This window comes from Crotalus tigris, unplaced genomic scaffold (genome assembly GCF_016545835.1).
Source record: "Crotalus tigris isolate CLP2741 ecotype Arizona unplaced genomic scaffold, ASM1654583v1 scf7180000017576.4783729, whole genome shotgun sequence".
Taxonomy (NCBI): domain Eukaryota; kingdom Metazoa; phylum Chordata; class Lepidosauria; order Squamata; family Viperidae; genus Crotalus; species Crotalus tigris.
This window is the reverse complement of record NW_024096487.1, coordinates 1,279,279-1,293,742: the sequence shown is the minus strand read 5'-3', so window position 1 is coordinate 1,293,742 and position 14,464 is coordinate 1,279,279. Positions and strand designations below refer to the sequence as shown.

Below are 14,464 nucleotides of genomic sequence, written 5' to 3'. Positions count from 1 at the left end.
CTTTTTTGAGTGGCAACAATGGCACTAGGGCTGAAGTCAAGGCCTGGTCCTCTACTTGAGGCCCAGCCTCAGTGCTGCTACTGAGTGCCACTGTTTGGGATAGCCTAGATGGGGGGGGGGGCAGGAAAATAAGAGAATTGTTTCTCTTTTGCTCAAAGTGGGTGGGTTGACACACCAGCAGAGTCTGGTTAGGCATTTATTGACATGCTGAGACCAAATGTTTTGCCATGACTGAAGTAGAGCATAGGAAAAGATATATGCAGTAATCTTGCTCTGATATGTGTTTGTGATTTGCAAACACTGGCTGGTTTATACCTCCCTTCCTGTACATTTCAATGTTGGGGAAGGTCCTTTTTACTGTATAATGTGGGTGTTTTCAGGTTCAATGATACAACTCATCCAGAAGCCATCCTCACTGAAAACTACTGTAGGAACCCCAACAACCACTCTCAAGGACCCTGGTGCTACACCCGTAATCCAGCAGTACGAGTAGAAGAGTGTGCTATTCCTGTGTGTGGTGAGTCTCAGTGCTGGTACAAAAGGTAAAGTTTGATTAGGTCTCTGCCTTAATTTATATGAGTTTGTGCACAATATATCCTCTAAATTCAGTTTCCATATGGTGAGGGAAGGACAGCCTACATGAGATCAGAGGTACATTCTGCTCAGGTATTAATTTATGTAATATGGGGATTAAACAAGTGTGACTTTTTTTGTTGGGGTATATGTTGCCTTAGGAGTCAATTGTAGGGGGCACAAATGTCAACAGTGTCTGAAACTAAGCAAAAAGTGGATGTGGCTGGAATCAAAGGTGGATGAGCTTCTGGCCTTTGCTTCCCCCCCCCCTTTTTTTAAAAAATAATTTTATTCAAGTTTACAGATGCAAAGATAAAAAACTAATACAACTAAGAAAAATAGAAAAGTAAAGAAAGAGAAGTGCAAAGAGACAGAAAACAGAAAATAAAAAATAAGAAAAAAAGATAGGTAAAAGATGACGCCCTCCTACCTCCAGATAAACATAAAACAATTTCAGTAACTTAACACCTTCTCTACTATCTCAATTAAAAAATCTCTTTTTTCCACGTATCATACTTTTATCAATAATCAATTATAAAAGATCATTGTTCAGTCCTAATCAGCAAAAGTCCATTAAGAACTACAGAAATGGTAACATAAATATTTAGTCAAATAAATCCATTTTCTATTTCAACTTACCACTTTCTTTAAGAAATAAGGCAAAAGAAATCTCTCCCTATTTATAAACAGATCTTGAAAGCCCCATCATTTAATTTTAGTTTTTCCTTGACACTTTCAATTTTCTCTTTCTGATTTTTTTTTTCAACCTACTCCACCCTTTCCTTTCTTGCATAGCAGTTAGGATAAATTACTCTTACTAGAAGTCTGCATTAATTGCTTGCACACGTCTTTTGGAAATAGGCAAAAATCTTCATGAAATTAGACACACAATCATACAATCACAGGTTGGCCATTTTTAAATTTATAATTGAGATTCAAAACCAACTTTTGACCGGCATCCTGGGCAATCCTAGAATCTAGAGTTGAAAATGACCAAAGGATCATCTAATCTAGTCCTGTATAACATGCAGAAAAACGACCATGAGATGTGGTCAGCCTTTTAAAAACTTCAAGAGATGGAGAATCGACAGTGCACAATCTTCACTGTTGTATAGATTTTTTCCCTTATATTCCAATGACATCTGTTTAATGAATATAATGAAAATGGATAGTAAATCATGGCCTCCTTCCCTTTAAGTTCTCTCCGTGGACCTGAACACAGCTATCATGTCTCTCCAAAGTTCATCAAACCGAACACCCCAAGTTCTTTCAGACTGTCCTCAGAATTCAGGCTAAGATAAATACTTAATGTAAAGTAACAATTGAATGACACGTGTAGTATGAAGCCAAACCACCCACTTTCAGATTTGGCATGTCTATGTCAGGGAAAACAGATGCTCTGACTGCTTTTTTTATCAGCTCTGAATTGCTATTTCATCAATGCTCATGGTAATCTTGCTCTTCCTTTTAGGTGAGAACCGGACAACAGTTCCCATCTCTCCAGCACTTCCTCCTTTGCCAGATCAAACACGACAGCGGGAGGAATGTGTATCTGAGGAAGGATTGCTTTATACAGGGACTCTTTCTGTCACAGTGTCTGGAGACCAGTGCTTACCATGGGCTTCAGAAAAAGTAAGACAGTTGAGCTCTAGAAAAAACTTCCTGGAAGGAGTGCCCCTGGTGGAGAACTATTGCCGCAACCCTGATCATGATGAGGAAGGGGTCTGGTGCTACGTAGACCACCCAAACATGACCTACAATTATTGCAACTTGAACTACTGTGGTGAGGAGCAGACTTTTATTTCTGTGGTCACTGAAGGAATGGAATATTTGGGAAGGCGTGCTAATATTTAATAGAGATCACTTCTTAAGGTTCTACAGTGGAATTATTGTTTTCCAATTGTAATTCTTTGAGTATAACATGCATTGCTGATGACAAAAAGTCTTCAGATGAGTCCCCACCAAATCCAGGAACCTATTGGACCCCAGCAACTACCATAGCAACAGACTACTTTTTTTTCCTTCTAAGACTCCATGGGCTTCCTGATATATCCTCAGTAATGCTCTAGTGCAGTGGTGGCAAACCTAAGGCACGGGTGCCAGAGACGGCACTCAAAGCCCTCTCTCTGGGCACGTGCGGCATTGCCTCAGTCCTAGGCCTTCAGCTGGGTTTTATAAAACCTTTTCGCTTTAGGCCTCCGCCTCCATGTACAAAAAAAAAAGGTTTAATCAATCAGTCAATTTCAACTTCTCGCAGGAAAAAAAAAGATCTTGAAAAGTTGGGATTGATCAAACTTTTTAGTCCCACCCAGTCTGCTGTTACCACTGCAGCCACGCCCACCCAATGGGCCACACCCAGCCAATGGGCCACACCCACCCGGCACCCGACAATGCATAAGTGGGTTTTGGGTTGCAGTTTGGGCACTCGGTCTCTAAAAGGTCGCCATCACTGCTCTAGTGTCTAGTCCACTGATAGAGAACTCACAATGTTGTTAAATAAATTACTTTTTTGTATTTTCCGGTCCCTCTTCCATTTCAGAAAACAATCTAAGTTATGCCGATGATGTTGCTGAGGAAGAAATAGGAGGACGAACTACTATCCAGCAACATGAAACTTTCTTTGATCCTAAGACATTTGGTGCAGGCGAAGCAGGTGAGGAAAGGAATCAATTAAAGAAAGAACATTTGTGAAATTAGAGAAAAAAGATAATATAGCTCCTCATTTAATATGGGGTCAGCACAGAGGTACGTAATATTTTTCAGTCTAGAGGCTACACATTTGAATGGCATACCAAGGTCTAAATTCATTTAGAGATAATTATAAATAATTATTCAGCTAGACTGGGTTACAATATTTGCAATTCTGCCCCAATCCCAAATGACTATGGGCAACTAAAAATGTTAAAATATTTGATACAAAAGAAAACATATATAAAACAAAAAGCTAGCCTGTAGTTGTAACCAGATGACTTCTTTATGTGCATTTTCTTTTTTCCTCAAACGTTTTATCATTGGTACCTGCCCATTGTCCAATAGGAGGTGGGCAGGTAGAAATAAGGGAAATAAGTTTATTTGCTGTGAAAAGTAAGAATGATAGGAAGTCAGTACTGAAGTCTCTCTCCATATCTCCGCCTCCACCTTTTGGGTATATCCAAACAGGCCATTTTGCATGCTTCGTTCAGGCTGCACCAGCACATTTCTTTTTTCAACATAACTGTGTGGACTCTGAGTTATTAAGGAGGCTAATGAATGGTGCTGTCATAATAGCTAATTGTGGGATCAATTAAGCGCAGCAGATAGAAAGTAGCCCACATTGGAGGAGGAGAATCCTGCCTTGGCAAGTGCTGTCATCTAAAATGATCCACTGACACACTACACAAGACACCGCAGGTTACTCAAACACTTTGTTGTCACTCCTGATAGTGGCTAAGGTTGGTAGAAGAGAGAACCAATGTGCACTAAGGCGGGAATTTTGCACCTTTTTGGGTATAATAAAGGCAACATCCATGTTGGTAAGTTGCACAGAGAGAACTTGTTGAACTGGCAGGAATCCCACCCCCCTTGTGTGTAAGTATGCACCTATGCTGGGAGGGTGACTTGCCAAGAATTGATTTAATTTGGCACTGTCTGACTCTAGAGAGACTCTGAATGACTCTCAGTACAATAAACAGAATAAAAATAATATGATAAAAAGAAAAGCATACAACAAAAGAACTAGAAAGAGGGTGTGTGTGGGGGGGAGGAAGAGAACTAGATGGCAAATTCAGCAGACAACACAGAACAATATCCAGAGGTGAGTCTCCAGCCACCTTAGCCAAAGGCTTGGGAGGACAGCAACGTCTTATGCCTCGTTCCCCAAGAACACCATCGCTTCATGTCACATGGCTCTCACAAGGAATTTCGTTCTTAAGTGCAGGCTTCATGATAGGGAAGATAGAGAGTAGAGAGGTAATAGCTAATTTAACTAATAGTAAGACTTCTGCTGGAAGAAAGTGGAGAGGCTTAATTCAGCTTTGGCTCCAAAAACTGAAACTTCACAGGCCATGGCTATGAAATGCAAATAAAAAGAAAGCTGAGTCTTGCAGAGATCTCTTTCAAGAACAGTTAGCCAAATACTCTTAAGCCAAATTTAGAAGGATGTATAGATTGCCCTTGTGGGCGATGCAGTGGCCTAGAGATGGAGCTCTCGCCTCACAATCTGGAGGCTATGAGTTTGATCCTAACGTAGTGGCAGATATTTTTCTCTTTGGGTGCAATGAGTAATTGTCTGCTGTGAACTCTGTGTAGGCGTCAGGAAGGGCATCCGGCCATTAAAAACTCAGCTCCATTCAGTCGTCTGGATTCCACCCGGATGCAAAGGGCCCTTGGGGAAAAGAAATTGACCTTGGAGAAATTCAGAGGGGCAAATTTAGAAGGGGCAATTTAGAAGCTTTTAACCAAGATCAAGAGGATAGAAAACACCGTCCTATTTCCAAAGAATATTACATTTAAATATACAATATAGACATTTTGACAGAACCTTAACAACATTTTGTGGATTTTTTCCAAAGACTCTATTTTACTGATCAGACCTTTTGTTCACAAAATGAGGAAAAAGGAGGTAATGGCAATGTTAGACAGGTGCCTTAAATTAATATCAGTCATACAGGGAATAGCTAGGAACCAACTCAATTCCCAATTCATCTTCCGGTAGTTATTCCAATGAAGAGAGGCTAAAAAATTTTGCCCACACACTTCCCGTCAGGAACAGTTCTGATGCCAGAAGCTAGCTACTCACTGTCATCTCTTCCTAGTAGAAATTTGGCTTATGAAAGACAGGATCACTTGTGAACTAGTCAATCATGTGTGGATGGGGCTATATTTCCAGATTGTGGCATCCGTCCCCTGTTTGAGAAAAAGAAAATCTCTGACCCCACTGAGAATGAGCTACTGGAGTCCTATTTGCAAGGCCGAATTGTGAAGGGGGTAGATGCTGAAGTGGGCAGCGCTCCTTGGTAAGTCTGGTTGTGGGAATGAGATGGAATGGGGAGAGTTTGCTTATTTTCCTTCCTGTGTGCGTGCCTGATTACTGACACTGACTGTATCAGTTGATGTATGAGTTGCTGCTGCACTTTCTAAAAGAAGTATGACCTTGGTAGTTTCTGCCTCTTTCCGCTTTGTGAACCAGTAAGAGGAACTACCTATCAATACAAAGAAGATAACCTGCAAGTCACATCTGACAATTGCAGTCTACCCATTCTCTATCTGTAGAGTGTTTCAATCCTGAAAAAGTTGCCTCCCCATACTCTGCATTTCAAATTTTATTGTACTTAGGCAAGTCATGCTATTCAAGAAGAAACCACAGGAGCTGGTATGTGGTGCTAGTCTCATCAGCAATCGCTGGGTCCTCACTGCTGCGCATTGCATTTTCTATCCACCCTGGGATAAAAATTACACAACTGATGACCTCCTTGTACGGCTTGGCAAACATAACAGGATACGGTAAGAGCTTAAAAGGTTATGAGCCAGTCAAATTGTATACTGAGTGTAGGTCATAACTGTCAGGCTCCAAAAATCAAGAAAGTCACACTGAGATTCTTCTAAACCATTTCCTCTATTGTTTTTACCCGTAGGCAGAAATCTTGCCAAACTAAAGCAAACTACTTGCACCATTGAACTATATTGTATATTGTGAGAATTACTGGGGAGGCCCTACCTTAACTCTCTCTCTCTCTCTCTCTCCCACACAACTATCCAAATTTCACTGTATTTTGCTCCTCCTCCCTCTCTCCTGGGAATGCAGACTACATTCTACCACATAACAGCCTTCTATCATCCCCCTCTTCTGCTGGGAGGTGCTGATCTATTGAAAGGGGGGGGGGGCAGAAATGGAAATCACAAGGACAGAGCAGCAGGCTTGTTAGCAAGGATGAAATGCCTCAATCCACCCACCTTAATAATATCATCACAAAATACAAAGACCTGCAAAAAGGAGTAAAAATTGTGATAGTTGTAATAGGTATTTTTGGGTGCAGTCCCAGAATACCTGGAACACCATTTGAACAACATCAGCATTGATAAAATCACCATCAGTCAATTTCAAAAAGCTTTATTTGAAACAGCTTACATCCTGCAACAATACTAACACAGTCAAACAACAACATCTGTCTATGGCTACCCAGGTCCTTGGGAAGGACTCAACTGGTAGATAAAAATGCCAAATCCACTCTAAACATCTAGTTGACCAGGTGACCAACTATAATAATAGATTAAATTTATATGCCACCCAACTCCCAGCGATTCTGGGACTCTTAAACCCTGCTCCTCTTATTTATAGTTCCATTTAGTTCACATCTGCAGGCAATTAGAAGTTGCAGGATGCAGGGTTTATTTCAGTTTAGTTTTCTCTAGATAGACGTGACCCAGGTCTTGTGGACTTAAAATATTTAAGCTTAAAATATATGAGCTGAGAGTAGGTAAAGACAAACATTAATGCTTTAAAGAGGAGACGAATCCCTTCAGCCACCTCATAAACCAGCTTGCACAGATATCTGTTTCTGTGATATTGCAGAGCCCCATCTTGCTCAAAACTGCAATCTCCTTTGATGGCAACCCCTACAGTTGTAGACTACATAACCTTGTGCTGCCAGGATGAAAGAAATGAGCCTTTCTTACAATCATTCTTCTTACAATATGTTATTGAGAATGACTGAGAATGGTCCTATATTAAGAAACTACCAGTTAATAATTAACTGTGATGGACACATACAATATCCCTTGACTGTCTTCAGTTTCCAACCCACGTGTTGGTGAATTAAAAAATTGCTTGACAATTTTGTTAAGCTGTTGAGACCAGTTGAATCTCTGGTTCCATCGTTTAATGTTTAATGATAATAAACTATAACTTTATCCTACTTGTTAAGCTCACAGTGCTCTGTCTGGATAAACATTCAGTAATGTTAATAGTAATCATAATAAAGAACTAACACAAGGGGAAGACGAAGGGAAGTCAGTTAAAGGCGCTTTGATGTTCATACTATAAAGAGTATAGAAAGGTTAAAAATGTCCTGACATTAGCATTTCAAAATTCCATTTTTTTCCCCATCTCTGGATATTCAGATATGAGCAGGGCAAGGAGAAAATTCTCTTCCTGGATAAAATCATCATCCACCCCAAATATAACTGGATGGAAAATCTGGATCGGGACATTGCGCTATTACGTCTGGCTAAGCCTGTACCTTTCAGTGATTATGTACACCCAATATGTCTGCCTACCAAGCAGGTTATTCAGAGGTAAGGAGACAAAACTTTGTAGTTTCTTTAAAAACTGGAAAAGGTGTTAAAGTAAATCAAGATCAATTCAATATTAGGAAAAGAAACCTGGTGCCAGCATAATTCAACTATTTTTTTTTTTTGCCAAATATGAATGACATAATCCCACAATGCAAAAGGGGGAGGGCGAGAATGGATACATAGCCAATAATTAAACAAATGATGGATTTTATACTAATAAGGTATAGTTGTACGATTTAATATTAGATACAAGTAAATATGTTGGACCAGAAGACCTCCAAAGTCCCTTCTAGCCCTGTGATTCTATGATTCACATGCATTATTTAAAAAAAGTCAGCGTGTTTTTCTATGTATTTACACAATAGGATAGAAATATAAGAAATCAAGTCTTAACTTATTTAATTTTCTCAAGTCACTTTCGCTCACTTTCCTTTTGTAATGTATATGCCTTCTTACTCCTTATCTCAATGATCGATACTGGAACGTCTGCACGTTTTTCACCTGGTGTCTTGCTACCAAACAAAGCCACTGTCCAGCACTTGAGACTTTGTACAGAGTCTCTCCTCCTAGGCTTTTCACAGTCTCACAAGCAGGAAGGATTGCAGTGTTCTTCAGTCTCTGGGAAGGAACATTTAATCTTTGGAGAAACTGACAGTGGTGCTCATAAACGGCAAGACCCTGAATGACCAAATTGTGATTCTGGCATGATAATGCAAAGGCTGGAAACATGCAACAAAAGCTGAACTAAATATGGATACACCATAAAGAGCCACTGTGTGGAGGTGTTTAAAAGTGAGAGGATATACAATTGTCAAGACTTCATTATCATATGCATTAAAGGAAGCACTAACGATGGGGCTGAATAGCTATGCAAGAATCGGTTAAATTCAGGGAAAGCTTAGCCCATTTACAGTTTGAAGCAGGAATTCAGCAGGGGTCAAAGTGACCCTCTGGTGCATTCAGTAAATTCAAACCTCACAGTCCACAAGATGAATGCTCCCATCCCACTTTGGGATGGTACAAAGGTAAAAGTAAATATCTTTGATGGTGAGATTTGAGAAACCTAGTTCAATTATCTCTTTGTCTTCGAAGAGTGGCAACAATGGGGGAGGGGTTAGCACTATGTGATATTGAAGTAAATGATAAGAAATTCAGCTCCATAACTACTACTACTAATTTCTAGCCTCTAATTGTCTCACTAGAAGAGAGTATTTATAGATGAACTGTGGAGTTCTTGGTATTCTGAGCTTGATTATTTTCTTGAAGATGTTTATTACTCAGCTAGGTTACGTCTTCAGTGCTATCTGCAAGAAAACAACCAAGCTTAGAGAATACCAAGGATACTCTTAGCCGTCTGTTGAGTTGCTTCTTTTGAGTAACAAAAAATGAGAAAATCAGTATTCACATCCACTAGTTTGGAAAAAATAAAGCCAAAGGTGATGCAAGAGGCATCCGTAGATTAGCTGTGTTAAAATTGTTGGGACCAAGTTCTAAGAAAACATCCAGGAACCTTCAGTCCTCTGTGGGGCAGAAGGATAGAATTTGGTAGGAAGTTTTAGCCCTTTGGCACCAAGATCACGTTCAAGGAAAAAGGAATGGCAATAAGCGGTAGCATTCATAAGAAGCAATGTAGAGCTTTTGTATCTGTTTGAGCTCCTCACTGGCCTTTGTATGCAAAAGATCATCACTGTCAAATGCAAAATCTTCAGCATGATTTCTGTCCTCCTTGGAATACAGCTAGGCATGATGACAAAAGATGATTGGTCCTGCCTGCATTGTTAGACGTGTTAGGCTACTGGCAAACAAAGTGACAAGGCTTCTAATTATCTGATTTGTGTTTTCATTTTATCTGACTTCTGATTTGTGTTAGCTCATTATGTTGAATGGAGGAAATCCAAGAGACATTTTCTACAGGATGTTTACAGCATGTCATACATATTGGGAAATTAACTCTGCACAACTTTGTGGATTGAAGCATTCTCTCGATATCTAGATTCCATCTTCTCTATCCATTGGCACAGTATGAATTTGAATTCTGCCATGGGCATCTGCAGGTCAAGATAAAAAAGCATGATGGCAGACCAAATGGTACAATTGCCATGGACACCATTTTGATTTTTTTGACTTGATAACTGAGCTCTGTTAGGGTTCCCACCATCCAGCTCTCTTGTAGCTGAAGATCCAAGCATCACAATGAAGGAGTTCAAATATCTTAACTGAAAGTCTTCAGTTGCAGAAACCTTGCAAGAGAAAAACTCCCTGGGACTGCCAAAGAAACTGGAGAGTTCTCACTTCTTCTGTAGAAAAGAACCAAGAAATATAGAGAGGAAGGAATTCATAGTGTCACAAATATTGATGAAGGAGTTAGGCTGTAGGACAGCAGATGGAAGTGTAATGTAAGAATTTTTAAAAAAACTCTCCATTTTCACATTTTAAGAAAAGCCATTTTTTTTTCTATTTTCAAAGCAATAGAAAGAGAGTTTGCCTGGGAGCGTTCAAGCTTTGAGCAGTGTTTGCAATGAGCAAAATACTTAAGTGTGCTCTAAAATTTGTTTATTTTTACTGAATCCTCCCTTTTCTTCTTGTGATTTCTACAGGCAATCTCTTCACCCAGTTCTTAATGAGATGGTTGACTTGTTGTGTCATCCTTCTTGTCATAATTTGATCTCTGCCAAACAATTCAGATGGTGTGGGGGGGGGAGCAAGAGGAAGGTCATCTTATACTGCCCAGATTGGGCAAATATAAATGAGCTGTTTTAATGATACACCATATCTCTATGACTTATATTAATCTATCTCATTCTAAGTTCTCCAGAATCTTTTAATCCACTTCACTTTTGTTCCGTAGCCTATTGCTAACAGGATATAAAGGCCGTGTTACTGGTTGGGGTAATCTGTTTGACACCTGGGGTGCAGGATCACGACAATTGCCTAGCGTGCTGCAAGAGGTGAACCTCCCTATTGTGAGACGGGAAGTCTGTAAGGCATCCACTAATATTAAAGTCACAGACAACATGTTCTGTGCAGGTGAGTTTTCCTAGGTACTTGATGCTGAGGCAGAAGTAGGCATGATTCTTTGTGTTTGCTGTTGGGTACTGATCAATTCAAAGAACAGCTTTCATGGCCCACCATGCAAGGAACATCAGCCGGCCAATAGGATGAAGGAAAGTTATTTTCATCGTACAAGTGTGAAGACTATCAAGTCTCAACCTGTTACTACTCCTGCCTCCATTTTTTTGCTCTCTAGTGAGCAAAAGGAGTAACTGAGTGTCTTTCTCCAAATATAAATACATGAATAATGGACACCAGTGTGGCTAGGCAAAAGAACCCTTCTAATTCACTTACCACAGTGTTTCCCAAACTTGACAATTTTAAGGCACGTGGACTTCTGGGAGTTGAAGTCCACATGCCTTAAAATTGTCAAGTTTGGGAAACACTGACTTACCATTATGATTCCCAAATTACAACACTGTACAACATAGAACCTCTCACATCTTTCTCCTTTACCTCTAGAAATGGCACACATCAGTGTAGACCCATACCCTAATTTAAGTTGCCTTGGATATATCCTAAACAAAACTTAAATGAGGGTGAAAAAACTGTTTCTAATTTAGAAGGTTGTGTTTTCTTAGATTTCTATCCCTCGTTTCCTCCAAGAGCTCAGGCAGCTTACATGGAAAAATCTCTATTTTACTTCTGTAACGATCAGCTAGGTTGGGCTGAACAACATTGACCAGCCAAAACTCATTAACAGTGCATTTCCATGGCTGAGGGTGGGTTTGACTCTGGTCTCCACAGTGCACACTTTGGGCACTATGCCACATCACCTTTTGCCATACATTGGCCAGGTTCATCCATTACTTTAAGCCATGTTTAGGTAAAGCAACATCGGCTTTTTTTAATTTGTAAACTATAATGACTTAGAACATTCTGTGAATCAAGCTAATTGCTATTCAAACTATGATTAAATGCTTGTTTAGTGAAATGTGAAAAATAGGCAACTATGAAACAAATGTGAAAAGCCAATGATTATGCACTCTCCTTTTACCTTGTGTTCAAATGTAGTCTACTGCAGATGTAATGGACATTAACTCTAGTAATTCTCCAGTCAACAGCTCTGCCGCTTAAAATTCCAAGTCATTAGATAGGACCAGGTTGTAGAGCAGTAATGACCAAATGAGTGACAAGCAAATTTAATTAGTAGATTTATACCTGAGCTCTCTCTGAAAAGTGCTATGTTTTTAGTGGTGTAATTTATTTATTTAATGCAAACAGCCAGAAATGCAACTTCTGTAACAACTCACTCCTGGCTTAAACAAGTTATATCATAATGAGTTGAGGTTTATAATAGAAAATATAGAGAGAGAGAGCATCTGACCCAGTGTTTCTCAACCTTGACAATTTTAAGGCATGTGGACTTCAACTCCCAGAATTCCACATGCCTTAAAATTGTCAAGGTTGAGAAACACTGAATTCTGACCTGAAACAAAACATCAATTTTCTACCATATTATTTACATTTTATTTTATCATATTTAGAGACCATCCATCTCACTTATGGAAGAGCTTTTTATGACTTGTTTGATTCATTAACCCGTCATTTTATAAAGCCCTCAAGAGATTATGGCGAATTGAAAGAAACCATTTCCAGAGTTTTAGCCAAATGTTTTTAGGTAAAATGTAGAGAACTTTGCCTAGGAATAAAATAAAATAAATAAAAGATCTGATATTAAATATAGCATCTTGTGAAATTGTTTGAAATCATTCTATATAGATTGATCATTTAAACCATGATTGCCTGCACATCTTATGATAGCAAACATGCTAAACACCTCACAAAGTCATGGAGTTTTTGTGTACCAAGAAAACAACCAGTAATTATCCTTTGGTGTGGAGTGAATCCAGCTGAAAATAACTCCAATTAAACTGAGTAAACCTAGGTTTATAAATTTAAGTAAGACATTACAGCAAAGGAAGCAGGTCACAGTTTCGTAAGTTTCAAACTGATTAGCTCAGGAACTACATTAAAAGCTGATGGGAAAAAAAAACAGAAAAATGTAGGAAAGACAGTGCAGCTTCTTTACCAATTGTTCTTTCTTTTTTTAGGTTATAGTCCTGAAGAAAGCAAGAGAGGAGACGCTTGTGAGGGTGACAGTGGGGGCCCTTTTGTCATGAAGGTAAGTTTCTCTGAGTGACTTCAAAACATAAATGGGCAAACTGCTGACGTCACAGGCCCGCTGTTCATCAGTCTGTAGCAAGGACCAGTGTGCCCTTTTCCCTCGCTAATGCCACCATTCATTTCTTCTTTCCAGCAATATTCTTAAAAGGCCTGCATCTTCTTCACTTTAAGAGCATTACAGTTAATTAAGCATATCATTAAGAGCAGGAAAGCAGGAATTTCCCCAATTACCACCGAGTGTGGCGTACGCGAGTGTGATACAAGTTGATGTACACCGCAGATTTAGCCCTTGACTTGTAACAGTGCTAACTTTTGAGTTCAGGTCAGTTTCAGACAAACCTCAGCATGTCAGAATTTTTTTAAAAGCAACTATCTCAATCTCAGTTTAGGAGTCTTACCAAAAGCAATCACCAGCCAGGGTTGTTAGGATCGTTTTAACTTAACCTCATTAACACAGCCCAAATGCTGAAGTTCCTATCTTGACATAACCCGTAATTTATTCTGTTGTTGAATATTTTCCCCATCCCAACCCTTTTCAAATAAGGGTGAAAAACTAGACTCAGAAATGTCCATGGGCTACCTTTTTCTTGCTTATAGTCTTATAGATTACATGATCCTGCTGCTGCTATTGTTCATCTTTCTTTAAATGACCTACGTGTACTACTTGCAATTTGCTGACCCTCCCTTTTTATACTGTGGCACTTCTTTCCTTCCTACCAGCATCCAACAGAAGAACGGTGGTATCAAGTAGGTATTGTCTCCTGGGGAGAAGGTTGTGATCGTGATGGCAAATATGGATTCTACACCCATCTGTTCCGTCTGAAGAAATGGTTGCAAAAGACTACTGAGAAACATGGCAGTTAAATAGGAATCAAAATCTGCATTTGCACCTTGGTTTACAGATATAGAATAATCAAACAGTACAGTACTAAAAGCCTATGAATGGAAATAAACCGGAGTCATCCCTGAATAAAGATTTTTAGATAAAACGCTCGTTTTTTTTCCTGGTTGTCAACTGCAGGCAATTTCTACTGAATGCATCAGCCAAATAATCCAGATAACGGAAGGACATCCATGCACGATTACCCAAAGACAGCTTTAGAATCAGAACATTTCTGCATTCCTAAATGTATACCTTTAACGTAAGAAACTGTGAGACAAATAGTACAGGCTTGCTGGAAGTTGGCTTTCCTGGTTTTTTTTGGGAGAGTTCTGAAGGAAAGAAATTACACATAGCAGAATTTTAACATGGCAGAGATTACAAATAGGCAAAGATTTGCATTCAACCACATCCTTTCTTCAATTAGACAAAAACCAGCCTATTTATGTGTGAGAGATCCCTTCTGATGGAAAGGTAACAACAGCTTTCATCCTAAATGTCAGAGAACTGATTCCATTGTTAGAGAGGTTGCTATCTCCTTAAAGGGCAGGCTGATGAAAA

At 39.4% G+C, this 14,464-nt stretch overlaps 1 protein-coding gene across 6 annotated transcripts in view; it reads left to right on the top strand.

Annotated features, from left to right (window-relative positions):
- LOC120314788 (prothrombin-like) overlaps positions 1–14,013 on the top strand; it is a 53,341-nt gene extending 39,328 nt beyond the window's left edge. For all 6 annotated transcript variants that reach the window (XM_039358267.1, XM_039358250.1, XM_039358276.1 and 3 more), the window contains 9 exons: positions 381–517; positions 2,045–2,356; positions 3,113–3,226; positions 5,441–5,567; positions 5,887–6,054; positions 7,672–7,845; positions 10,694–10,872; positions 12,951–13,021; positions 13,744–14,013. In XM_039358267.1, coding sequence (XP_039214201.1) covers positions 381–517; positions 2,045–2,356; positions 3,113–3,226; positions 5,441–5,567; positions 5,887–6,054; positions 7,672–7,845; positions 10,694–10,872; positions 12,951–13,021; positions 13,744–13,887 — 1,426 coding nt within the window. In that variant the 3' untranslated portion in view covers positions 13,888–14,013. The remainder of the gene's footprint in view (positions 1–380; positions 518–2,044; positions 2,357–3,112; positions 3,227–5,440; positions 5,568–5,886; positions 6,055–7,671; positions 7,846–10,693; positions 10,873–12,950; positions 13,022–13,743) is intronic.
- Positions 14,014–14,464: the final 451 nt, after the last annotated feature.